Source organism: Nicotiana attenuata, chromosome 12, assembly GCF_001879085.1.
Source record: "Nicotiana attenuata strain UT chromosome 12, NIATTr2, whole genome shotgun sequence".
Taxonomy (NCBI): domain Eukaryota; kingdom Viridiplantae; phylum Streptophyta; class Magnoliopsida; order Solanales; family Solanaceae; genus Nicotiana; species Nicotiana attenuata.
Window position 1 is genome coordinate 20,072,015 of NC_032000.1, and position 26,774 is coordinate 20,098,788.

The 26,774-nt window shown below is 38.7% G+C and overlaps 2 protein-coding genes across 4 annotated transcripts; one reads left to right on the top strand and one right to left on the bottom strand.

Annotated features, from left to right (window-relative positions):
* On the top strand, positions 388–1,191 carry LOC109235372 (collagen alpha-1(VIII) chain-like). The gene is made up of 2 exons (XM_019401454.1): positions 388–682; positions 888–1,191. The coding sequence occupies exons 1-2, from the start codon at positions 468–470 to the stop codon at positions 985–987; spliced, it is 315 nt and encodes a 104-aa protein (XP_019256999.1). The 5' UTR covers positions 388–467; the 3' UTR covers positions 988–1,191.
* LOC109235371 (protein ROOT HAIR DEFECTIVE 3 homolog 2) lies at positions 1,326–20,134 on the bottom strand. 3 transcript variants are annotated; one of them, XM_019401452.1, is made up of 23 exons: positions 20,051–20,130; positions 19,750–19,953; positions 19,544–19,610; positions 19,306–19,408; positions 15,742–15,812; positions 15,087–15,150; positions 14,946–15,011; positions 14,799–14,846; positions 14,598–14,660; positions 14,412–14,468; positions 14,128–14,286; positions 13,977–14,045; positions 13,809–13,900; positions 12,258–12,336; positions 11,103–11,268; positions 8,007–8,131; positions 7,595–7,857; positions 7,421–7,517; positions 7,142–7,309; positions 6,958–7,062; positions 5,384–5,478; positions 5,212–5,308; positions 1,326–1,842 (listed from the first exon to the last, which is right to left on the bottom strand). In XM_019401452.1, exons 2-23 carry the CDS (start codon positions 19,907–19,909, stop codon positions 1,561–1,563), a joined length of 2,496 nt encoding a protein of 831 aa, XP_019256997.1. In that variant the 5' UTR covers positions 19,910–19,953; positions 20,051–20,130; the 3' UTR covers positions 1,326–1,560. The 3 variants fall into 3 exon arrangements, with proteins under 3 accessions (XP_019256997.1, XP_019256996.1, XP_019256998.1); XM_019401451.1 differs by having other exon boundaries at positions 19,750–20,134; XM_019401453.1 differs by lacking the exons at positions 19,544–19,610; positions 19,750–19,953; positions 20,051–20,130 and having other exon boundaries at positions 19,311–19,404.

Below are 26,774 nucleotides of genomic sequence, written 5' to 3' on the forward strand. Positions count from 1 at the left end.
TCTATGCTTTATCAAGTAGTATTAAATGTCTCCGATTATCAAACCTAGGCATAAGACTTGATGATAAAGTGATCATTACAAAAAGTTTGTTCTATTTTATCACAAGTTGTTTTTAACAAATACTAACTGATACTTCAAACGAATACACATTGTTAACAATCCCTTAAACTTTGACGAAAAGATTTTATGAATTTTATGTTTAGACTCAAACAATCAGACTTGTGTTGAATGCAGTTATTTGCGTGCGGTAAACAGTAGAAGTAGAAGGAAAGAAGATTAGGTTAGGCTTTAGCTTCTGACTAGTTGATTGGAGAAGGGTAGATGAGACTTGGTCATATTAGTATATATAGCTACTTAATCTCTATATTATATCAAGCACAAGTTGGTTCCAAAATATAAATAGTTGTTATTAGTACCGGCAATTTGGCTTTGGTGCCTTAGTAGTGGTGTGCTTCACCTTAGTGAGAATGGGACCTGGAGGGCTGTCGGGGTGGGGACCACCTCAAGGTCCGGGAGGCCAACCGATGCCTGGACCTAGAGGGCCGCCTGGGTGGGGCCCTCCTCAAGGTCCGGGAGCCCAACTGATGCCTGCACCTGGAGGGCCGCCTGGGTTGGGTCCCCCTCAAGGTCCGGTAGGACCCGCTGGTTTCGTTGGTAGTTTTTGCAACTTTATAGGCTCTTGGTAAAATATTCTATAAACTCTGTTTTTTCACCTTAATTTTATCGGTTAGTTATGAGCGCGAAAAAGAAAAAGGAAAACAGAACTTTTAGGTAGATTATTTTTGCCTCTAAATTCTAAATATAAATTTTTTTTCCCCATTTTATTATTTAAGTTTGATTCAGTTGTTATGACATTTACCTTAAGCTTGATATTTGATATTCTACAGCCTGAGCTTGTTTTGCTGCTGCTGGTTATTACAAGACTGTTTTGGACGCCCAATGGGCTCACCCAGGCCTGCAGGACCTTATGGACCACCTCCACCATGATCCAATTGCTTGATCCAAAACAGGAGAAATAAAATGGTCTAAAGTTTAGAGTTGTGATTATAGTTGTTTCCTTCTATTGGAGCAAGCTCTCCTTTTTTCCTCTTGTGATCTTCCACATCTATAATTCTCCAAATTCCCTAATAATTAGTAGCTATTTTGACTTGCTCTGTAAAAAGCTGATTTTCATGAAGACAGTTGTAATTAGTACCACGCCAAATAATTAACATAACAAATTAATAGCAACGTCATATTTTAGATGCCATATGATAGTTGCCTGAAAGGTACTCAAATGCAAGAGAGAATTCAAAGAAAGCCAAGAGACAGCAGAAAATAAAACAAAAAGCGAACATGACAAGATGGATTCATCAAACTTGATTCAAGTAAATGGCATTTTAGCAAGTATAAAGTGAACTTTGTCGATCCATAAATCTCCAAAAGCTTCACGTTTAGCACTAATATCTTCCTAGGATTGTGGAGTTAAAAGGAGAGCAAAATAAATACACAAACATCATTTACAGGAGTAGCTTCTCTAGCTCTAGCAGAGATGTATATGTGTAAGTCTGTTCTACTAAATCAAGAAGATTCTTCCTGTTCCATTTGAGTAACTCTTCTGTGTGTCAGCTGAGGGCTCATGTATTCGAAATCATTTTCAGTTGAGATATTGGATGAACTGGAAACTGAACTCGACACTGGATTAGGACTATTTACTTGACTCCTAAAGCTCTGAGAAGCAACATGGTGGGTCGTCCTGGATGCTTCAGGAGCAGGATTTCCCTGAGCTTCAGCAGCTAGTCGTTGAAGAAGATCCGCAAAAGTTGGGAGGAACCTTGATGAGATGGAAATAAGTCCAACAAGCTGCAGAAAAGGAAAGCTTAACTTCAGAGAACTCACACAATTAGTATCTCTTCCCTTCCAAATGGAGGTGGGAAATAAGCAAAAAAGTGCCCCATTTAGAGAAGAAACAAAAATACAACATTCTGCAGTACTATAAAGGGAAGGTTCACAAAAGAAGGCATCCTTAAAGTACATCAGACTGCAGTAGTAGTCATAATTAGTCAATGCTTCTTCAACACCAATTACAAATCTTACTATAATTCTTTTCATCTCAATATTCATTAATTTGAGAACCTGCTGCTCAAGGTTGTCTAAGCAACGGTTATCCTGCACTTTATCAAAATTATTGACTTGTGGAAAAAGGTGTTTTATCCACATCATAACATTCTGAACCTAATAGAGTTTGTCTTCTTAATCTCAAGAATCTGCTTCAAAGGGGCTAAGCGTTGATCAGTGAGGTGAAGACAAAGTACAAAATAAATAACTATGGCACTCGTACAGCTTTTTTGGGGACAAAAAATTTCCTAAGTTCGTTAGAAAATAACTTGTGTTTGGAAGATTATATTTGAAGAGAAACCTTTGAAGAAAATTTGGATTGGATGTTTCTCAGAACACAACTATAATTGGCAACCCTTCACCTTGCTTACCACTTTCGAATAGTCAAAAGCGTGTACCACACAGTCCACAATAGGGGTGGCAAATGGGCGGGTTGGGCTGAATTTGGGCAGGTCAAGATGGATTAGGTCAATAAATGGGTCATTGCCCAACCCAGCCCAAAGTGTACTTGGCTAAGATGGGCTAAACAATGGGTCATAGCCCAACCCGCCCAACTTGACCCATATTTTAGAACCATGCTCATCTTGCATAAACAAAGCCTTTTACCTTTTATACACATATGTATAAAAGGTAAATAATTACTATTAGTATTTTGAGAATCAAAATATATTTTCTTAAGCAACAAATTAGTATTTAAAATGTGTAAGTTGAAAATTTTTTTGCGGGTGAGGTGAGTGGGTGGTGCAGAAAAACGAAAAAACAGAAAATTTAAAATACAAAAAAAAAGTAAAAAAAAATTTGGTTGGGGGGGGGGGGCTGCAAAAAAAAGGAAAACAAAATGAAAAAAAAAAAAAAAAAAGTAAAATTGGGGCAACTAAGTATATTTCTAGATAAGTTGGGTTGAGATCCCTTTATTTTGGGTGAGCTTCATGGGTTGTATTTGGGCTACTTCATGGGTCAGAATGGGCTATAAAACATAATGGGTTAACTTGGGCTCAGCCCATATAGACCCATGAGCTAAAATATTTGTAGCCCAACCCATTAATCTCTGGGCGGGTTGAATGAGTTTGGGCTCAAATTGCCACCCCTGGTCCACAGTAACATTAAAAATTATTAGCATAACATTGAAGGTATTATGAGGAAAAGAAGTTCAACATAACAGTAGGTAGGGAATAGGTGGAGATCAAAAAGGAAAAACAATGAGAAAGGGATGGTACGTAATTGAGGTTTCAGGTTCAAATCTTGACGGAGGCTTAGGTTATTTTTCCCATTTGCCCTAACCTTGATGGACAAAGTCACCTAGTACCAGTGCTGGTGGGAGATAGCAGGTACCTGGTGGAACTAGTCGAGATGCACGCAAGTTGATGTATACCACGATTATCCAAAAAAGAGAGAGAGAGAGAAAGGGATGGTACAGTGATAAGATTCAACCTTTTTGATGGAATAGGGTCACTTACGGTCTCCAGCCGGCAAATGTTTTTTTATCTTTAAGAAATATTTTGTTTTATTACTTGAAGACTAGAATTTTATATGTTAATCAGACAAACATCTTATTGTCTTTTTCTTTATACAAACCCAAGTTTCTAAATGAGACAAAGCCATGATATTAGAGCAGTTAAAGGTTTTGGGTTCAGGTCAGCAGTTTACTAGTCAACTAAAATACATAGCAAGAGAATAAGATATTTTACACTTGACCAATGGAAAAACAATCAGCAACATTATCAATTTTTCCACCATGCATGACCACTTAACAAAATCTAAGCTCTTTGAGGTTCCACTTGCACCAAAGCGCATTGCGATAATAGGGAACAAACTTGAAGAAAAAACAAAAGCAAAATAAGAATTTTTGCATTCCCAATGCTTAAGGCCGCTACACCCTCCCTGTGCTATGAACTAAACTGTCCCTCTCCCAAAATGACCAACTTCCCTCCCTCCCTTAGTCACATGGCTAAAAGGCACCTACACCAATTTCTTGCTCACCTATAAGAATCACACATGTTGAAAATTGGACATCTGCCATATAAATGTCGAAGTTTTCCTGTTATCATTCTTCTGAGCCCACACACGTCTCCACCATTCAGCTAGCAAGTAAATGTATTTGGAGACACAAGGGACATAACTTCTGAAAATATTTTTCATTCTTCTTTTTAGAGAATCTTACGATCTTGTTGTTTTCATTCTGCTTTTATATGGCTTTTTGGTGCTATCCCTTCTTGTCTATATTTTCATTAATGTTGCTTTCCTGAGCTGAGGGTCTATTGGAAACAGCCTCTCTATCCTCACAAGGTAGGGGGGTAAGGTCTGCGTACTCACGACCCTCCCCAGACCCCACAGGGTGGGATAGTACTCGGTATGTTGTTGTTGTTGTCGTCTTCTTTTTAGAGAACTGCCTTCAGGGACCAAAATAAAATTTTACAGTCTCAAATATTTCCAGATAAGGCAGCAGAAACAAGTTATATAGACATGTTAATATTTAATACATAATTTCAAGTAGATAGCGATGTGGCTGGATGCACTCGATGCTCTCTCACTCTTCCTTTCCTCTTTCCTCTTTCCTCTGTTGGGACCCTCTTTTTTTATATAACTAAAAAATCCCAAGGGTCAGTGGCATACAGTTCGAAACTCGGTGGATAATGGACCCCTTTTTCCATCTAAATACAGTGCTTTTGACTGCGGAAGAGTTCGAATCGTGGTGTGTGCCTAATTCACGTACCATTTGCTATGCTCTTACCACTACCAAAGCTTGGGGCTCAATTGGGACCCATTCTTCTATAGTTAAGAAATCATTAATTCAATCTTGAATCCCACAGTTGAAAAATTATACTTGCAACTTATTTTATTTCTTGATGTGCTTAAGACAAAGCTGAAAACAAGTCATAGTGCAATAGTGACCTCTATCTTGAAAAACCATTTATGTGTGATCACAGGCAGCAGAGTTGGGACACTATCTTTAAAAAACTTTTATGTTTCAGATGTTTTATCTTTCAAGCGAAGGAACACAGACAGCAGATGTTCAGACAAGGAATCAGTTAGTTCAAACTTCAAACAACCTATCTTAAGCTCAGGAAAAGAGTAAAGCCATAAATGAAAACAAGGAACAACTATTTTACTCACAATGCCATTTCGGAACTCCCCAGGAATGTTCATCTGTACCCACAGAGCTTTCCCCAACAAATATACAACAAAAAGCACCAAGAGGTAGAGCGGATTTCTGTGACGACAGAAACTGAATTAGCTTGAAGAGAACGTACAGAATAAATAAAGAAAGTGCAATAGAAATAAAAACCTTAAAAGAAGCATGAATTCGTTGAAACCGAGTACAATCATAGCCATTATAGCCCAGGCAGGAGGTAACCAATTATTGCTTTGCCTGTATGCTTCCTGAAGGGGAAAAAAAAATTGACGCATCAAAAGAGTCCTATCACTGGAAAAATATCATATCGCACTAGTCCTTCAATAGGTGAACAGAGGAAATTGAGAAGCAGTAAAACTTTGTTAATTAGTACACTCATTAAAAGAATAAGAACAATAAGAAAGATACACATTTAGAGTGACATGAAACACATGGAAATAGATAAAAGGAACAGAGCAAAAGTAACCATGCACGAAGTATACAATATAGAATATGCAAAAGTCCTGCATTTGCAGTTCAGCACCGGGAGAACTTCCAGATGGATGAGAGAATGAGATAAGAAAAAAACCCTACGGATCGTCCAAACAATGCATTACAAGAAAGCACAAATCATAGGGCAAAGAGGAAAAAAGATCTGTAGGAACCACCTAAATCGATATCTTTAACAAGGACGCAAGAACACATTAACCAAGCAGTAAGCAAGTCGTTATGCATATCCACATCAGTGGACAAAGCTTTTCAATCAATTAATCAACCAATCAACTGTGCCTCAATCACTGAATGAGGCTTTTGCTTGAAAAATAAAATGTCTTAGATGGAGCCTCTTTTAGGTATCCAAAATGAAGTGGGAATAGTCATTCATTCTCTTTTTCCTTTGTTTTGCAAAAGAAGACAGTCATTAACACTTCATTCCTGATGGTATTCAGAGTGATCATTGTTAATATTGTATTAATCCACGAGGAAAAATTGAAGGATTCTATGTGGAAGATCCAACGGAGACTGGTAAGCTTGAAAACGAGGCTTGGGATGTTGGGCCCCATTATTTGTATCTTGACTTGCCACCCACTCTCCCAACCTCTCAACAAAAAATCTGATACTGTTTATATTTTTTCCACTTTGCTACTGTCATTGTGTCTCCACCCACACCATATTGCAAAAGCTAAAATTTTATTAAAAAGGGAAAAATTCTTCTGCCAGATGAAATTAACACTCCAATTGGGAAACAATCAATGATAGCTTATGGGTGCCACTGTGTACCAGACTATTAGCATTAGGTACTTTTGTTTCAGCAGAAGAGAGAGCAGCAAGAGTGCGAGCAAGGGTGGGACTCTGCTCTTTCTTTTTTAGTCTTTGAATTTGGCAGGGACCACGTATGTTGGGAGCATTGAGAGTGCAATAGATTTTTGCATTTTAGATGAAAGGGAAAAGGAAAGGGGGGTTGAAACCTCTGCTGCACCAGCTAAATCATAGTCAATTTGATTCAATCAAAATGACGTGTCGTAGATATACACACAGACACTGGATGGAACTGGAAGTATGGGACAGAAGAACCAAGCCAAATATTGAAGAAGAATTCAGAGTTTCCTGAGATAAGAACATTGGTGCTTTTTCCCAGTCGGTGAGTACTGAAAGAAGGAACTAGTGGACCCAAGAGCAGAGCAAGACACGGGGCAAGAATTTTAATGCAAAAAACAGGTAGGCAGCCAAAAGCAATATATATCATTTACCTGTGCTGAAATAGCTTGAGTAACAGTATACTCTGTTTCTGCCATGAATTGTCTCCACAACGATTTGCACTGCACTGGTGTGAGCAATGTGTTCTCTCGTGAAACCTAATAAACATTTTACTGTAGTGAGAAATTTATTGGTGAAAGCCAAAAAAATACAACTGCTAACGTGAGTTCATTGGACCTCTTCCCATGAGCTTGAGGCAAGAGGGTCACCAGAATCTCCAAGATCCCTATCCCGAGAAGAAATTGAAAATGTCCCTTCCAAGAGTCTAGAAAAAAGTATGCTTTCTATTCTGTCTGGTTTTTCATCCAACCGTATGGCAGCCACTACGGACAAAAGCTTCAGAGACTGCTCCACATAGAAGAAAGAAATGATAAGAAACTCCTAGTTTTGGGAACAGCAAACACAAAGCCAAACAGTTCAAGAAGAAGCGGAGAAAAATCATATCCTTGCAAATACCTCAGAGCGGGACTCCTTTGTTATTGATCTAATGTCCTCCTTCCCTGTCCAAAGCCTTGGCATCGAGTCACTATCATGGCTGAACACAGTATTAAACCTGAAGTCCGAAGCTGTCAGTAACTTAAAGGTTAAGACAACAGAAGATCAAAACAAAAAAGAGTAAATTTCATCTACCTATCCTTCATTCGCATCAAAACTTTTCCAGCTTCTTCTCTTGCTTTCTTCTCTACAACACTTCTAGCGTAGTCCTTCAGATTTTGCATCATTCTGTCAAATGTATCCTGGTCCAACTCAAAGCCGGAAAGAGCTGGGGAGAAGCACGATATGGCCACATCAGTCTCGCGTTTTAGAAGCTTTCTTATTGAAGCCCATGTGTCACTCCCCCCAACCTCAAAAAGGGATTCTATGGGTTCAGCAAGTGCAGACGTGATTTGTTTCTGTCAAATAAAATCTGGCTAAGACATGCGTCCTCTAGAATTATTGATTTGTAGAAGAAGTAATAAAAGGAACCAAAATGAACAAAATTGACAAGTAATGAAATTTTCACCAAGCACCAACAGTGGATTTTCTGCACTAGGAAACTTACCTCATAAGCAGCCTTCAGATTGGACAACTTATCATTACGAACAGAGGATGCATGGGCCTCAATATCACGATGAAGTTTGTCACGAACTTTTGAAGCATCCCAATTAGCATGTCTTACGGCAGCATCTGAAATTGGTAAGAAAGAATCTCAAGTTAAGAAGGCGAAATGATGGGGATAAACTTCCATCTCAATTACCACCAATACTTTGAGCCTACTTGGCCAAACTTCTAAAAACTGCTTATTTTGGAAGTGTTTTTATCAAAATAGCTTTTCAGAGAAGTGTTTTTGAGAGAAACAATTTGTGTTTGGTCAATTCATTTGAAAAGAGCTTTTTTCAGTATTTGATTAAAAAAAATTGGGTAGGCCAATCTTTCCAGAAAGTACTTTTGAATATTAAATAACGAAAAAAGACGGTATTAAGGTTCATTTGCAACTAGTATTATTTAACTAGATAAATGAATTTAAATATTTTTAATTAAAGAATTTAGTTCAAGTTCTAATTTTTATTTAGTTAAAATTTAAAACATACAATAAAAAATATATACGTATTAAGGTTTTAAATCAATACAAATATAGTAAAACACAAAAAGGAAAGGGGAGAAAAGATTTGTATTTGTAGTTGAGAAATATATCGGTTAAATTAATGAGAGGTAGCTTGGTAAATATAAACTTTTGGCAGTTATAATTTCGTCTTGGGAAAAATAATCTTATGCTTCTGCTTCTTTTGTACCTTCTTCTCCCTAGCAGCAAAAAAGATGCTTCTACTCCTGCACAAAAGCACTTTTTTTGTTTCTGGCCAACCTCAAATATGCAAATAAGGTGCTTTTGGCCCAAGAGAAGTGTTTTCGGCTCAATGAGAGCTTGGCAAAACAAGCTATTATAGTCTAGTGGTATCGGTGTGAGTTTTCTGCACAATAGGTGTGGGTTCAATTTTCACTGTTTCCTTCGCCGTCGTTTCCCCTTTCCCCATGTAATAGAATATTTAAAGAACCAAAAAGAAAAGAAAATATCTTTAAGAGTTACAAATAATCCCACAAAATCTATAATTCAATTTTAATTGATTCTTAAGAACTCACACAAAAGCCAAAAAAGTATATGTTATTCAGTATCTGAAAATCATAAAATGTAAAAAGAGCCATCCAATTCTTCCTGCCCCAACCCTCACCTACCCCCCCCCCCCCCCAAACACCGGTCCACCCTAGAAAAAGAAGGAACCATGTGAGCAACCACTTCCTAAAGTACCTAAATCGCTTGTCCAACTTTTAACCACATTGCACATAAACAAGCCAAGCTCTATTAAACCCTTCCAGGGGAAGGCACTAGTGATGTGCTTAATCATAGTAACTACTTCACTAGACACGCTACACAAATACCAGCAACGGGAAGAGGTGTTAGTATCTTATACATAATTGACCATACTTCACCAAACCTTGGAATCACCCGGATCTATTAGCTTAAAAACTAAAAACTGAGTTTAAAAGATCAAGTAAACCATATAACTAGTATCACTAGCCCTGGGGAAATTATAACAAAAAATGTCCATAGATACTCGAGTCATTAAAAAATTGCATAGAATATTTTAAATGATTATATTTTTCCTGAATGTTATAAGAATCATCATGAGCATCGTGTATATAGTTCTTCATAATTATGTCAATACACTTGGGAATCCTAAGAAAAGATTTTTTTTCTTTTTACGTACATCTGAAGTCCTATGTAAGGACTAAGGAGCCATTTGTATTTAATTCACTGGATTCGATGAAAGTTTTCTCTCTTCTATACTCTTTTTACATGGTATCAGAGCCTCTATGATTTTACTAGAAACTTAAGTAGTTTTCGCCCAACGGTGGAGGACTTAAGTCGTCTTGCGACAAAAGTTTTCATTGTTTTCTATCTTTGCTGTCGGCTCCTTTCCTGGTGATTGTTCTGACAGCACCCGGCCTCTTTGAATGACCATTCCAGCAGCTCACATCTCTTTCCAGCCTCAATGCCTCTTTCTGCCACTATCTTGACTAATCATTTTTTTTAATAATAAGGCCACTATCTCGTCTAATCATGTGGCAACTTAAGCAGTAACTTTTACAGTCACTGCTGCAGTCACTCTTCATCCGCCAATTCAAGCTACACCAATGACGTCCTACGGATTTGCATAACTCTATTTCTTTTTTATGATAGAGAATATATTTCTTTCTGTGTTGCTGCAAGAAGCTCATACTTTCAGCATGGAGACTAGCAACCTCCCTTGAGAAAAAATTTCCATAACCCTTTCCCTTCCAGTGATTGTTCACCACTTTGGCATTATTGGCGACTGTTCATTATTCCTCTTAGTTGTTTGTGTTTCTTAATATCAAATCAGAAGACACGAGCTGCTTCACTACCTTGAGTGTGAGAGAAAATGTCGAAATTAGGGGAATCATTAGAATATCATGTAGGATATATTTAATGACTAATATTGCTATAAGCGATAAGATTATGGAGCAGAATGTTATTAATGATTACGCAAAACAGTTAGGAATCTTAAGAATTATGATTTTTTAAATGTCGTTTAGCTTAAAACTCCTACTTAACGACCTTCTTATATGTTTCTAACCACCAAATTCAACAAGAACTTTCTCTCTTTTCACAATGCAGTATGGATTTTAGTCTCGTCCGGGCATAAAGATACTGAGCTATCCTCTCTTACCTCTTTCTTTAAATACCCTTTGATGAAGTGTAGCTCACAGAAAAGGTTAAAATAGTTTTCCATTCTACTGGATAGGCAAGGATTACTGAATGGGGGAAAGAAATGAGGAGTAACTGGGGAAACTATCTCACTAACACCTCAACATCTTGAAACTGACTCTATGCGAGCTAAAAAGCCGTCCAGTAAAGAACAAAATTTACATGGTGAAGCATCAATTAGATAAAGACTGGCTAAGGGAAAAACACCAAAGTCAGTAAGGTGCTTTGTCATTCAGAACATGGTTAGTTTCTATGTTTGACCTTCTTCATACTTCATACATCTTTCTTTTTTTTCTTTTAAGGTTGAATTGAATAAAAAGAAGTTGAAATTGGCAAAATTGGAGACTTGGCATTTCAAATCTGATGTAGAAGTACCTGAACATCCTTTATCAAATTCAATTATAGTAGAGTCGGCACATTTACGAACAGATGCAGCAAATGCTTCTCCTCTGCGTAATGATTGTTCCAGCTGAGTCTTAAATGCTTCAAGTGATTTATCACGTAGATGTCCCAACTGTGAAATGAAAGCAGGATGGACCAACTGCAGAAAGCTTTGCATGATGAGCATGTAAAATAATGGTGAATATCATAAAACATTACAACATATTCCTGTTTTAGATCAGCACTTAAATGCAATAAAATTCTAACTCTTACCTTACTACCATGCACAAATAGAAGAAGGCACTTAAACCGACACACTAGAAATAGCGTTGCCCAATAATGAGACATTTATGCGTACAGACAAACGTACACTCTGGTCAGAGGAAAATGTAAATGGATCAGAGAATGCTCGGGAAAGTAGACATTCAGGGGATTAAAATTTTTACATTGTTTGGTTGAAACGGTATATGGGAAGGAGAGGTAAAAGACAAGAGTAGCATGAAGAAGTATCACACAAAATATTTATTATATTCCAAAAGTATAAGATATAAAGAGTTATGTTCTTAAAGGAGTAAGTAAAACACTAAGAGCCCTTTTGCTTCACCTTCTCTTAACCAAATGACATGGAAATAAAGCTACTTAGTTCCTTAGCTGTAAAAGATTATCCTTTCTCTTCCAATGCACAATCTAACATGTTTAAGAATATATGGACCCTTTCCCCACTTCCAGAGTGGTAAGACAGTGTGGAGGCTTACATCACGTAAATTTTGCAATTCCTGGCTAACACTTAGATCTTGGTCAAAGATATAATTTACAAAGACCCCTCTGGAGGAGATAAAAACAACTACCTACTTAGTACAAAGGGGGTAAAAATGGAACCAAGAAAACAAAGAAGAAACTAGTTTTCGCAAAAAGAGACAAGTCAACAAGATGAGGAACTAGCAAAAATAAAATTATGCAGTATAAGAAAATGATTCTCCCGAGAATCGGTAACAGAAGTTCCTCATGGGTAAGAAATTCATACAAAATTACTGATCAAATTACCAAAGAAGACAGTCAAAGAGCAAAAATAGATCCCATGCAAATTCATGAGATAATTTGTCCATGAAACAGTACAACAAATGCAACACAACGTTAACCAGAACTCACTTGCAAAGCTTTCGATAGAAACTGTTGACGTTTTAAACTTCTCACATTTTCTTCAAAGAAGACAGATTCAGCATCATATCTGTTAAAAGAGAAAAAAGATCATTCAAAGCATCAGAGCTACAGCTCACATTGGAGACAAAACAAGAATTTTACCTCCAGCTTAACATCAAATTCGGAAGTTCAAATGCATCACGTGCATATTTATTTCATATGGGAGCACATAGGAAATGGTTCAGTTAAGTTCTTATGTCAATGTAACCCATCACAATGCTTATCCTATATTTAGAACCTAGAGAAAGGAAGAAGAAGTTTGAAACTTTTCTCTTTCCTTGTCTCGTTTCAAATGGAAGAAAAAGGAAAGAAAATCATTCCCCAGCTTTTTTCACACTGCTTCTCACGCTATGGGAGCTGGTCATGCCCGAAACTACAATAAATTCAAAGAGGGGGGATGGCATTTTTTCAGTGTACCCATCAGAAGTTTCCTCCTTTTCTGGGTAAATGTTATTCCAGTACCTTTTCGTTTTGGAGCTCCCAGGGGTTTGGTCTAGTAGCAAGAGAGCAGCACGTGATGTGTGGGTTAGACGCGCATCACTTTTTCAACCTTACCGCAGACAAAAGCTTGGTATTGAATAGAAGAATAGAGAGGCAGACCCATTGTCCCTGGAGTTTTGAGTTGTGCGCCACTGCCCTGGGGGATTTCTCGGTTATAAAAAAAGTTAAATTGCTCTTTTGGAAGAAAGTCGCTTTCAAGGATTCTATATAAATTTCTCCATAAAACGGAGATAGTCCTTCCATATAAATGTAACACTAGTGAAATGCCTATGCTTTACTGTTTTGAAGGCGGAGAAAAGGTTATTATAAATAAGCGGACCATAAATCCAACTTTCAGTTTCAAACTACTTTTGATCAGTAGGAAGAATCTAAAAATAAGAAATGTTTAAATTAGAGCAACTTTTCAAACCCCTCCAAGAACTTATCTTTATACCAGATGAGTGGTGTCACTTCAGATAGTTATGTTTTTATATCAGACATTTACTTTTCAGTACCTCACCACGTATTGCTACAAAACTACAATGCTGTCGCACCCCACATCAGAATTCTCTTAGTAGATGCAGGCCACACACTCATTCAACAGCGCTCGTGGCGAAAAGAATGGTTATGCCCATCCTCTTTTTTGTTGTTAGTGTTAGTGATCCAACTATTATAGTTAATGAAGAGTCCCTCATAAGTGCTTTAAGGGATGCGCGGTCTCTTTAATATGGCTTGGACAATCCTCACCTCGTGAGCTAGCTTTTGGAGTTGAGTTAGACCCAACGTCCATTTAACATGGTATCAGAGCAGGCAGAGGTCAAGGTCCTGGGTTCGAGTTTCACCACCACCCAATATCAAAAAGAATTTTCACGTGCTTGGCTCATCAAAAAGAATCAAGCCCGCACGTGAGGAGGCGTGTTGAAGACATCATTAAGCAAATAAAAGTGTGCTCTTTCTAATAGCTTAAGCCTTTAGATGAGATGGTCACACATTTCATCGGTTAAACACCTATCCACTTACTCTGACAGAAAGTCATCTAAGATGGAGCTTAGTCGTCTTCCAAAATTTCGAACCGCATCCTCATGCACTTCATGCTCAAGAGCTCGCCAGTCCTATATTGAAGTAAGGAGGATTGAGCACTTTATATTTCTGATCGAAACAGGAAAAGTTATAAAGCAGTCGCGAGACCTCATTTATCATCAAGCTACTGAACTTCTCATTTGCAATTTCTTCACAACGCACAGTTGCCACCATGACCTACAAAAGGCAAGTAATTTGGTCAATATATTATTGAAAAAATAAGCTGTCTGCTCAGTGCTCATTACCAAGCATGCTTCACCTTGTGAGCAGGCAAGTCGAGGTCCTTGTTTTCTTTTATAACTTTCCATATTTGCTGTGCACTGTAAGAAAAACCAGAGGCAGGAACAACACCCCGCCTATCACCAGCCAGGCCTCCTGGAGAGATAGAGTGGAAAAACTGCTGCCTAAGTTGGGCAACCTGAACGAATAACATACAAAGCCAAGAGACGTAAAACTCATCCGAGATAGTTAACCATTTGATTCACAAAAAGAAAAGAATCTGGTACTCAAAACAGCAGATATTGTGCAGCTAAGAGGAACTACCTGATCTTTAAACTGCTCTTCCTTCTCCTCGTAACTGGGTAGGGCAGTGACTTCTACCTTCACATCAGAGAAAGACAACAACAACAACAAACTCAGTATAATCCCACATCATAGAGAACTACAAATAAGAAAATTCTAATATGGACAGCTGTGCTGATAAAATAAGAAGGGCAAAAAAATGCTCACATTGAAAAATTCACTGAGGGGGGTGTCCTTGTGTGCTTGAGGCTTTCGAACTCCATCCCATATCTGCAAAATTAGTCACTTCTGATAAAGCTGAACACAATATATCAATTTTTTTCCAGATTATTTATCATAGGAATAGAGAGGAATAGACAAATTTAGTTTGAACAACGACCGCTTCAAAGTGACAGCAAATTCAGTTACCTTCTGGATATCCTCCCTCAGAATAGGCTCAAGATATTCTAGTGGAGTCTGCAAGGTTGAAACAAATCGCTAGCCAATACCCTTCTGGAACGTAAATTGTAAGGTAAAGTGAATCTTAAAGCATCTTGAAGAGAAAGATATGCAAACCTTCGTTTTATCACGTATAACAAAAAGAAGGGTAGTTTTGCGAGGACTAAACAAACGCATCATGACCTACCAAATAAGAAAATAGATTCAGTTAATTCAAGAATTTTCCACTTCTAAGTAGCCAAATAAACTAGAAGTTACCTGAAATACTGTTTTGAGAAGAGGTTTATTGGCAGCCTGCTCCCTGCCAATATCATGGCACCACCTGAAATACCATAGGAGGAAAATCCCATTCAAACAATGATTCCCTTAAGGGTGATTTAACCGATGGTACATGCAAAATTTTAAGAGGAACACAAACCCCAAACCAGTAAATTTGTTCTTTTTTAGGGAAATTCTCATATCATGAATATGAAAAAGACTTTAAAAATAGAAAATAGCACACTTAGGAGAAAAGTTTAATTTCCTATGCCGCCACTTACAAGAGGCAGGTAACTAGAAGTTATCAAGTTAAGCAATAAAGGACCCTCTAACAATCCACTCAGGTCCGAGTAGCCAATCATGTCATCTTCACAGCTGCCACATCTTCTGAATATAAACAAGTTGCTAAAGGTAAGTGCCCATCAGTTTCTCGAGAGGCAGAAAGACTAAAGCCAGTTACAGTTCTATTGAGGTGTCATCATATGTTATTCTAAGAAAATCTAGAAGTTATGTCAAGGAGCCCAAAAAAAGACAGTCAAGGAAGTCTTTTCAAACTAAAGACACTGAATAATCCAGCGCCCCACAATAAGATTTAGATGAGCTAGTTAACTTCACTGTTCTCAGTCATCAAACATCAGGCTACAAACAAACTCACATGTTTATTAGTACAACATCTGCAACAGCCAAAGCAAACAAGGCACTTTGTTTCTCGAATGTTGTATCGTCCTGCAACCAAGAATTTCCACCAAAGTAAGATAATGTAGGGCACAGTAAGTTAATTCTGATGGGAAAAGCAATCATCTGCAAGCACATATGTTTCAAAATATGATGCATGTGCATTTGTAAGCCAAGCTTAATAAAACATTTATATAATCCATTCATAAATGCAATAATTACATCCTCTAAAGAAAGGCGCTTCATTGATAATCTGAGTGCATGAGTTGGTATGGATCACACAGACATATACAAACTATCCAAAAGAAAGGTAAATTTGAATGACAAACACCACAAATATTAACATCATTTATGGACGCAATCCTTGGGATTTCGCTACTTTGCGGGTTTCATTGATAATTATTCAAGGTGCACTTGGATATTCATGATGAAAAATAGATCCACGTTGTTGTCACTTGTCCATTTCTCAAACATTCCCTACTGAAATCGAAAATCAAACTTGGGGATTGTATCCGCACTTTCATGGTGATTATGCACAAGGAAATTTATCTTCTCCATTTCAGCATTTGATGAACTCTCATGGGACCATGCATTAAACGGCATGTTCTTACACCTCCCGAAAAAAATCGGGTAGCTGAGAGGAAGAACAGTCATCTCACTGGAAGTGGTCACACTCTACTCGTACAATCTCATGTTCCTTTGTCTTTTCCAGGGATACCGTTCTCACATCTTGTCAGGGGCGAATTTACCTTAGATCAAGCGGTGTCACGTGACACCGCTTCGTCGGAGAATTTTACTAAATAAGTATATATAATTAAAATACAAAAATAAAAAACAAATAAATATAGTACAGTGACACCACTTGGAACAAAGAGCTAGGCAGCTCTCTTGGCCAAGCGTGTTGTTTTTCTAGGGAAAACCAAGGTTCGAATCTCCTTAGCTTCATTTCCTTGTTTTAGAAGTTTTGTGCCTTTTGTATTTATGTAAGAATGCTACTGCTTCTTTTCATCCATTTCAATAAGTTGCTGAATTTTTTTCTTCCTTTCTTCTTCATCTCTTTTCTCCGTTATGAAGTTAAGAATGATAAATAAATAATGAATTGTTTAATGCCTTCAATAAAAAATTAACAAAATTTAGTATTATTTCTAATGTTATTTTGAATACATTTCAAAAAATGAAAGCCCATCGTAAAGAGTTCAATGATATACTTGCGTTGTATATTATTAATATGATTCGAATTTTATTACTTTTTTTAATATGGTATTGCTACAATAATTTATTTATTTGCTCTCTTCTTAAAATAGTGACACCGCTTATGAAAAATTCTGCGTACGCCACTGCATCTTGTTATCTTATTAATCGCATACCTTACTATCTAAAATCAGGTTCCACGTTCTATTCTATTTTTTAGATTTACCTCTATATTTGCTTTCTCCACGTATCTTTAGGAGTACATTTTTGATTCATAACATAACCCTTGAAAGAGATAAACTAGTCTCTCATGCATTTTAAGTGAGTGCTTTTTGCATACTGTCAGTTCAGAAGGGATGTCATTGCTAATCACCTAAAATCCATCGATACATTATGTATGTCAACATACCTTCTTTGAAAGTCAACCTTATAGCCTGTTTGGCCAAGCTTTTTTTGGGCCGAAAGTGCTTTTGGCCAAAAATTGAGGTGTTTGGCCAAGCTTTTAGAAGGAAAAAAAGTGCTTTTGAGGAGATGCAGAAGTAGTTTTTGAGAAGTAGAAAAAAGTAGCTTCTCTCCAAAAGCACTTTTCTGTGAAGCACTTCTGAGAAAAATACACTTAGAAGCAGTTTTCAAAAGCTTGGCCAAACAATAATTACCGCTCAAAAGTGCTTTTCAAATTAGTTAGCCAAACACAAACTGCTTCTCACCAAAAGCACTTTTTAAAAAAGTACTTTTGAGAAAAACACTTCTCAAAATAAGCTGATTTTAAAAGCTTGGCCAAACAGGCTATTATTTACACCTTCTTCCTTCAACCATCTCCATATATCTGTGGTCTCACCTACACTACCTTTTGGAGATCTTATCATTACCTCAAAAACACCTCCTTCTACAGCTCCATCACACTTACTTTTCGTCAACGTCGTACGTCAGGTCTAGATGATTCATGCCCAAAACCAAATAAATTGCTTGTTGTGGATCTATCTCCTTCACGTAGTCTCCCAATGCCTATTCGGAATGATATTTGTTCTATCGTAATCCTAATCCCACTTATAGCTTTCTGAGTTTTTATCGCATGTCATCACCACGCTAAGCTTTTGTGTCATCTTTTTTTTTTTTTTTATAGTCATGGTGTCTGGGTTGGCTTGTACACACCTCGACTAATTCCAAGGGGCACCTGCTACTTCCACCAGCACAGGTAGGAGGTAACTCTCCATCAAGGCTTGCATAGATGGGAAGAAATCACCGAGTATTTTTCCCTCCCGAACCTGAGACCTCAAGGTTCTCATCTTTATCTTATATCTCTACCTAAGTCTAAAGGCGAAGCTTTTTCTCATTTCGACTGGAGACAAGGTGTGATTGATACTTGAGAATTCGTTCGTCTATTTCCAGGAAAATACATTATCGATTGTTGATAGGTGTATAGAGTGATAGAGAGAAGATTTGTCGTCATGATCAGATTGAATGACTTAAGGCACATCTTGCCAAAGTTTATAAGAATTACTTCTAGCGACCTATCCAGCTAGCAACACACTGAATGACCAAATAACTCATTGCAAGTATATATCAGTTGTTTACTTTGTTCAACAACATAAGGTCTAAGTTGTTCAGACTCTTCACTTTCGGTGACGTACTCGTGTCGACACGACGTGAGTGAGGGTATGGGTGTGGGTGTGGATGCATATCGGATCTGGTCAATCGGTTTTAAGTACTTGACCAAAATCGCCGGAGAAATTTAGGGCAGTTACAATGATTTTTGAAATAAAAAAAAAAAAGCTAGGGTGAAATTGAAGAAAATGGAATACCTTCTATATATGAATTTCTTTCTGGTATACTTCTTGTATACGGGAGTTTCTTCCCCCTTTTGATTAATACAATTTACCTTATCAAAAAAAATATGAATTTCTATGTCCAGACCTTTTCCTTTTATCTTCTTCTCGGATTCTCCTCTTGATCAATATTTTTCTCCTCCTTGGAATACCTTGTAAGTTTTCCACATATGTTTTATAAGTTAGACATTTTTATAACTTTATTTTTGGATATTTGAATTATTTTTAGCAGAATCCGCGCACCCCGCACCCGTATCCATACCCCGAAACTTAAAATATCACGAAGGATCCGCACCCGTATCGGACGCTCGCACTCGTGTCCGAGCAACTTAGCATAAGGTAACTTATTTCAGTTTGACATGTTGAGGACGTGCCATTCCTTTCTTTACAAGAATGCACACAGGATTGTACAAAGTGATCTAATGGTATGACGTTGATACAATGTGGCTAGCGGCATTTTATGATCTAAAATAAAGCATCAGGTTGGTTTAACATGCTAAAAGAAACGACTACAAAATGCTTAATACCTCACCCCTCTCTCTTCCATCAGTACCCTCCAAATCCATGACAATGGTCAACGGCTCAATACCAACAGCCTTTGCTATCCAAATTCCCTTGGTTGTCTGACTCCTGAAATGAATTTTGAACAACATTAATTTTAGAAACTGAAATTTGAATTGACTATATTTCCTCATTTGGAAAATGTCAATTGCTGTTCTAATCCTTTTTTGTACAAAGCCAAAAGAGGGGAGGGTGCCTAAATACCTTCCTCTGAAAGCATCCATCTCCCTGAAATTGGTATAGAATAAGTGGTTTAACAAGGTACTTTTCCCTGTGGACAGAAGTGCATTTATGATTAGCATTAATCATAAACAGAATTTTAAAAACAAAATGGCAATGAAAACATCACAATGAAATTTATCAAATTGGCAAGCAGAATCTATAAAGAATTGAGAAAAATCAAAGCATACCGCTACTCTGCGGTCCCATAATAGCAACAACAGCATAAGAGAGACCGCACCGAGTAAGTTTGACAGTGGTGGCGAAATTGTCGAGACCCTTCGCGTTGAATTCACCGTTCTCATCTATTAGTTGCGTTGAGCAAGAGTCCTCCTCCCTTTTGACAGCCATTGAAGCTTTTGCTTTGCTTTATTATTCTTCAAGTTATTGTGTTACTGCAGAAGTTAAAAAGAGCAGAGGAATTATGGAGCTGCTATATTTATTCTGAAGATTGCTGGAGAGGAGAGGAATTCCAGTAGAGAAGGTAAGCACATATTCAAGCCGCTTCTTTTTTTCCCCTTCCTTTTTCTGGCTTGTTCCAGAGACAGTATTACGTAGCCTTGGTTTACGCAATGTCTTTTTTTCTTTTCTTTTTCTCCAAAAAAAAGTAGTGATTTGATTTATTTATATTTTTGTAAAAGAAGTAACTTAAATAGTGTCCACCAATATATGTATAATTGACATATTATTTATATATATTGCTTAAAAAAATTAATAGTGAATCGAGTGAGCTAGCTAAATATATATATATATATATATANTATATATATATATATATATATATATATATATATATATATATATATATATATATATATATATATATATATTTATTTATTTATATTCATATTATTTATTTATTATAAAAACATGAATATTAAAACGTTAAATATTAGAACACAAAAATATCCTCAAAAATAGTAATAGACTTTTATATCCTTAGAAAGTTGAATTATTATTGCAAAACATAGTTACCCGCCGGATAAAATTGTCATACTAAGAACTTTTCCTAATATTTTGGACTTTGAATTCAATTAGAATTTTGTAATTAAGAACTATGATACTTGTACCTCTCTGATAGAATCACGTAAGGAATAAAAGGCAAGAATGAAAGTCTATTGGGTTTAAGAGTACTATTTCCTTGTCCATCGAAAGAACATGTTTCTTTAAACAAATTAGGACGATCTGCTCTTAGTTGGAAGGAACTGGAATTTTTCATATATTAATATATTTCTATAGTAAAGTCATAAAACAATGACATGGAAAAAATGATACACTAATTAAAAGTGAGACTTACATTATTCTTTAATACTATCAAATTGCAGAGACTACTAATACAAAATTTCACCATGGTAATTTATTATTCACATCAATTAGCTTTATTTTATTAATAAATTATATGATATTTAACTTGAGATATTCGTGCAACGCACGAGTATAGAGACTAGTACTATATTAAAAGCACGAATGCTTTATGAGATCCTTATGCTTGAACAAATACTGTAGAATCCGATGATCTGTGAATACCTCGCAAGATACGCCGTCAAGATAGTGTCGCCAAATCTTCAGCGCATGAACAATGGCTCCCAACTCTAAGTCATGAACAGGGTAATTCTTCTCATGAACCTTCAACTGCCACGACGCATTTGCAATCACCCTGCCATCCTGCATTAATACCGCACTGAGTCCAATACGAGATGCATCACAATACACCGTGTAAGATCCTAAACCTGTGGGCAACACCAACACTGGTGCCGTAGTCAAAGCAGTATTGAGCTTCTGAAAGCTTAACTCACACTCGTCCGACCATCTGAACGGGGTACCCTTCTGGGTCAATCTGGTCAGTGAGGCTGCTATAGATGAAAAACCCTCCACGAACCGGGCGTAATAACCCGCCAAACCCAAGAAAACTCCAGATCTCTGTAGCTGAAGTAGGTCTAGGCTAGTTCTGAACTGCCTTAATCTTCTTGAGATCCACCTTCATGCCCTCTACCGATACGAAGTGCCCCAAAAAGGCGACCAAGTCTAACCAAAACATGCACTTTGAAAAACTTGGCATATAATTGGCTATCTCTCAGAGTCTAAAGTACAATTCAAAGATGTTGCTCGTGCTCCTCTCGACTGCGGGAGTAGATCAAGATATCATCAATAAATAAAATCACGAAGGAATCCAAGTAGGGCTTGAACACTCGATTCATCAAATCCATAAATGCTACTGGGGCATTTGTCAACCCAAATGACATCACTAGAAACTCATATTGCCCATACTGAGTTCAAAAAGTTGTCTTAAACATCGGATGCCCTAATCTTTAATTGATGGCAGCCACACCTCAATTCAATATTTGAAAACACCTTGGCACCCTGAATCTGATCAAATAAGTCATCAATCCTCGGCAATAGATAGTTGTTTTTGTGTGTGACTTTGTTCAGTTGTCAATAATCTATGCACATCCTCATCGATCCATCTTTCTTCATCATGAACAACATGGGTGCACCCCAGGGCGAGACACTAGGTCTAATGAAGCCCTTATCAAGCAAGTCTTGCAACTGCTCCTTCAATTCTTTCAACTCTGGAGGGGCCATACAGTATGGCGGAATAAAAATGGGCCGAGTGCCCGGAGCCAAATCAATGCAGAAGTCAATATCTCTGTCGGGTGGCATCCCCGGCAGATCTGTAGAAAACACCTGTGGAAACTCACGAACAAATGGTACTAAATCCATTGAAGGAACCTCAGCGTTGGAATTGCGAATATAAGCCAAATAAACTAGACACCCCTTCTCTACCATACATCGAGCCTTCACATAAGAGATAACCCTGCTGGTAGATTGGCCAAGATTCCCCATCCACTCTAGTCGAGGCAACCCCGGCATGGCTAAGGTCACCGTCTTGGCATAACAATCCAATATAGCATGATAAGGTAACAGTCAATCCATACCCAAGATGACATCAAAATCTACCATATCAAGAAGTATGAGATCTACGCTAGTCACAAGACTCCGAATAGTAACCACACACGAGCGATAGGCACGATCTACTATAAAAGAATCTCCCACGGGTGTGGACATATACATAGGAGCAATTAAAGAACCACGAGGCACAACCAGATATGAAGCAAAACAGGATGACACGTAGAAATAAGTAGAGCCCGGATCAAATAGAACTGAAACATATCTATGGCAAACTGGAACAATACCTGTGAGAATAACGTTAGATGACTCGGCCTCAGACCTAGCTGGGAAAGCATAACATCGGGGTTGGGCCCTACCATTTTGAACCACGTCTCTGGGACAACCTCTAACTGGCTGGCCTCTACCTCTAACGGCCTGACCTCCACCTCTGGCTGTCTGACCCCTGCCTCTAGCTGGCTGAGCAGGCGGTGGAGCAATCGATGACAAAACCATGGCACGAGAACCCTGCTGATGTGTGCTGCCCGGAGCCTAAGGGCAAAATCTAGTAATGTGCCTCGGATCACCACAAGCATAACAAGCCCCCGACTGCTGTGACTACTGACCCTGTCGACCTGAGCAACCACCCTGAAAACTCTGGAGCGGAGGTGCACGAATAGGAGCTGGTGGTGCACTGTAGGCTAGCTGGTCGGGATGAGATACATAAGGGCCACGACTACCTGAAGAACTGTAAGATGCCTGAAGGGCTAACTAAAATGGCCTGGGAGGATGGCCCCTACCAAAAGTACCCCTGCCTCCAGATGAGGCACCATTGAAACCACCAGAATGTCGAGGCCTCTTATCCGACACTTGCCCCCTCTCCTGAGCAAGAACCATCTCGATCCGCCTAGCAATATTTGCGGCCATTTGAAAGGAAATATCACTCCCGGTTTCCTTGGCCTTCTGTAGCATGATAGTGTAGGTGAGTCCATCATTAAATCTCCTCACTCTCTCACTCTCAGTAGGAAGTAAGATGATGGCATGACGAGCTAAGTCCATAAAATGGGTCTCGTACTGATCCCTGCTGGAGACGCTCAAACAGCCTGCGGTAATCCTCTCTCAGTATGATAGGGATAAACTTTTATCACGACCCAAAATCAACGGTCGTGATGGCGCCTATCGTGAAACTAGGCCGGCCTCTACTTAACAACTCATCACAGCAAAATAACTTTAAAAATAAAGACGAAAGTAGTTAATTAAAACCTTTTTGAAAACAGAATTAATCCCAAAATACGATACAATCCAACCCGAAAACGAGGTGTCACTGAGTACATGAGCGTCTAAACTAGAATACAGTCCATTACAGTGTCTAGAGAATAAAAACTGAAAATACAAATAGAGAATAAGAAGGAGAGTTAAGGCCTGCGAACGCCATGCAGCTACCTCGATAGTCTCTAAACTCTAACGTCTCAATCAGCAGCCACCGTCGTTACCAGAAATGCCTGGATCTGCACACGAGGTGTAGGGAGTAACGTGAGTACATCCGACTCAGTAAGTAAAAAGTCCAAACTTTGGACTGAAAAGTAGTGTCGAACACAACCGGTACAGATAAAATAGAAATAGCTGTGCAAAAATGTAGGCACATTTTCAAATTAAATAGGCATCTCAATACAGTAAAGCAGAGCAGATCCGAACAATGTAAAGAATATAACTCTTCTATCTCTACATGCCAATGCACATGTTGTATGTGATGCACCATGCTGTCAGCCTCATGTGCTCAAATGCTCAACCAATTGGTACTGTATATGGCCCATACAGCCCAGGGAAGATCCATCCCGCAATATATACATCACTGACCATCAATCAACCCAGTACCGAGGAAGGCCAATCCAGCCCAATGGAGAAGCTCCATCTCTAGGTATCAAGTATTTCGGACAAGATACATGTCTAGGGAAGATCCATCCCTTAATAATATCAACTGCACTCACTGGGGTGTGTACAAACTCCGGAGGGACTCCTACAGCCCAAGCACTCTCACAAATCGGAATAACTGCTGCGGTGTGCAGCCCGATCCCATAATTGTCACTCATAATCAGGCTCCCGGCCTCACTCAGTCATCAATCTCTCCAATAGTACCGGCATAAAGCCTAAATATGATATCTAGCATGATTGACAGCTCAATTATTTTATCACATGATGAAAACACGAATATCAACAAGATATAGTCACTATACAATGCCATTGAATCAACCATGTCACAATTCTCACGGTACACGCCCGCACGCCCGTCACTTGGCATGTGCGTCACCTCAATACCAGTCACATAACACATAATTCGGGGTTTCGATCCCTTAGAACCAAGTTTGAAAGCGTTACTTACCTCAGACCGAGCAAATCTTACTCCGAATGCCTTTGCCTCTCAAATTGATCTCCAAACGTCCTGAATCTAGCCACAAGTAGTACAATACAATCAATATAGGCTAAAGGGATCAATTCCACAAGAAAAGTACTAAATCATAGTTAAAAATCCGAAATTGGCTCAAGCCCGGCCCTGGGCCCACGTCTCGAAATCCAACAAAAGTCACAAAACACGAAATCTTATTCACTCACAAGTCTAGCCATAAAAAATTTATCAAAATCCGACATCAAATGGTCATTCAAATCCCCAAAACTCACCCTCCTAATTCCTAGCCCCAAACCCCCAAATTTCACCTCAACACCACATAATCTAGGTGGGAAAAACAATGGGGAAACAAGATTTATGATAAAAAACGAGTACAAGAAGCTTACCTCAATAATCCCCTCGAAAATCCTCTCCAAAATCGCCTAAAGTCCGAGTCCAAAATGTTGAAATGAGACTAAAATCGCGAACCCTTGTTTTTAAACATTCTGCCCAGGCTTTTTGCACCTGCGTCCATTTATCTGCACCTGCGGAACCGCTCATGCGGTAAATTCCTGCTTCTCCGGAAGCCACTTAAATCACTAGGTTTGCACCTGCGCTCCAGGTCTCGCACCTGCAGAGTCGCTTCTGCGGCCCTTCGTCCGCTTCTACGGAGACAGCCTAACCTTCACACATCGCATCTGCGGAGCCCTTCTCGCATCTGCGAGCTCGCAGATGCGTATTGTCCTTCGCACCTGCGCTTTCCCCAGGCCAGCCCCAGCTCCGGATCTGCTCCAACCCCACCGCACCTGCGACAATACCCTCGCAGGTGCGATTACACCAGCAACAGACCAACTTCAGCAATCTTCAAACTTCAAAACTTGTTCCGTTAACCATCCAAAATCAACCCGAGGCCCTCGGGACCTCAACCAAATATAACAACAAGTTTTATAACCCGATATGAACTTAGTTGAATTCTCAAATCACCTCAAACAACATCAAAAACACAAATTACACACAAATTCAAGCCTAATGAACATTGAAATTCCCAAATTCTACAAACAACGTCAAAACCTATCATAAATGACACTACGAACCTGCTCTAACTTCTGAAAATCCAATCCGACCCCGATATCAAAAAGTCCACTCCCAATCAAACTTTCCAAAATTCCAACTTTCGGCATTTCAAGCCTAACTCTACTACGGACCTCCAAAACACAATCTAATCGCGCTCCTAAGTCCACAATCACCTAACAAAGCTAACGGAACCATCAAAATTCAAATCCGAGGTCGTTTACATATAAGTCAGAATCCGGTCAACTTTTCCAACGTAAGGTTTAAAATAACACAATGAGTGTCTCAATTCATTCTGAGCTCACTTCGGACCCGAACCAAATAACCCGATAAGTCATAATACAGTTGTGGAACACAAAAGAAGCAAAAAATGGGGGAACGGGCTGCAACTGTCGAAACAACCGACCGGGTCGTTACAACTTCTCTAGAAATAGCTGAAAGAATTGATCCCTAGTAAGTACAGGTGACCCAGCTGGTCTGGTCAACATATAATCTCTCCACCACCTCTAGGTGGAACATGGCATCCAAAACACAGCAAAATCAACCCCGTTGGTCTCAACTATACCCATGTTCCGCAATATCTCGTGGCAGCGATCAAGATAATCCTGTGGGTCCTTTAAAGGTGCACCACTGAAGTGAACTGGAAAGAGCTTTGTAAACTTGTCCAATCGCAATAAAGCCTCAAAAGGCATGTCGGGCCTATCACCGGCCTGTGCCGCAACAACCAGCTGAACTACCCCAACCGGCGGGGCTGCTGGAGTTTGATACAGGGGAGCCATCTGCTTTGGAGTATGGGCAGCGGGGGTTTGTGCTTCTCCCCCGATTTAAGAGATGGCTGGGGTCCCCAATCCTCTGAAGTACCTCAAAAGGCCCAAT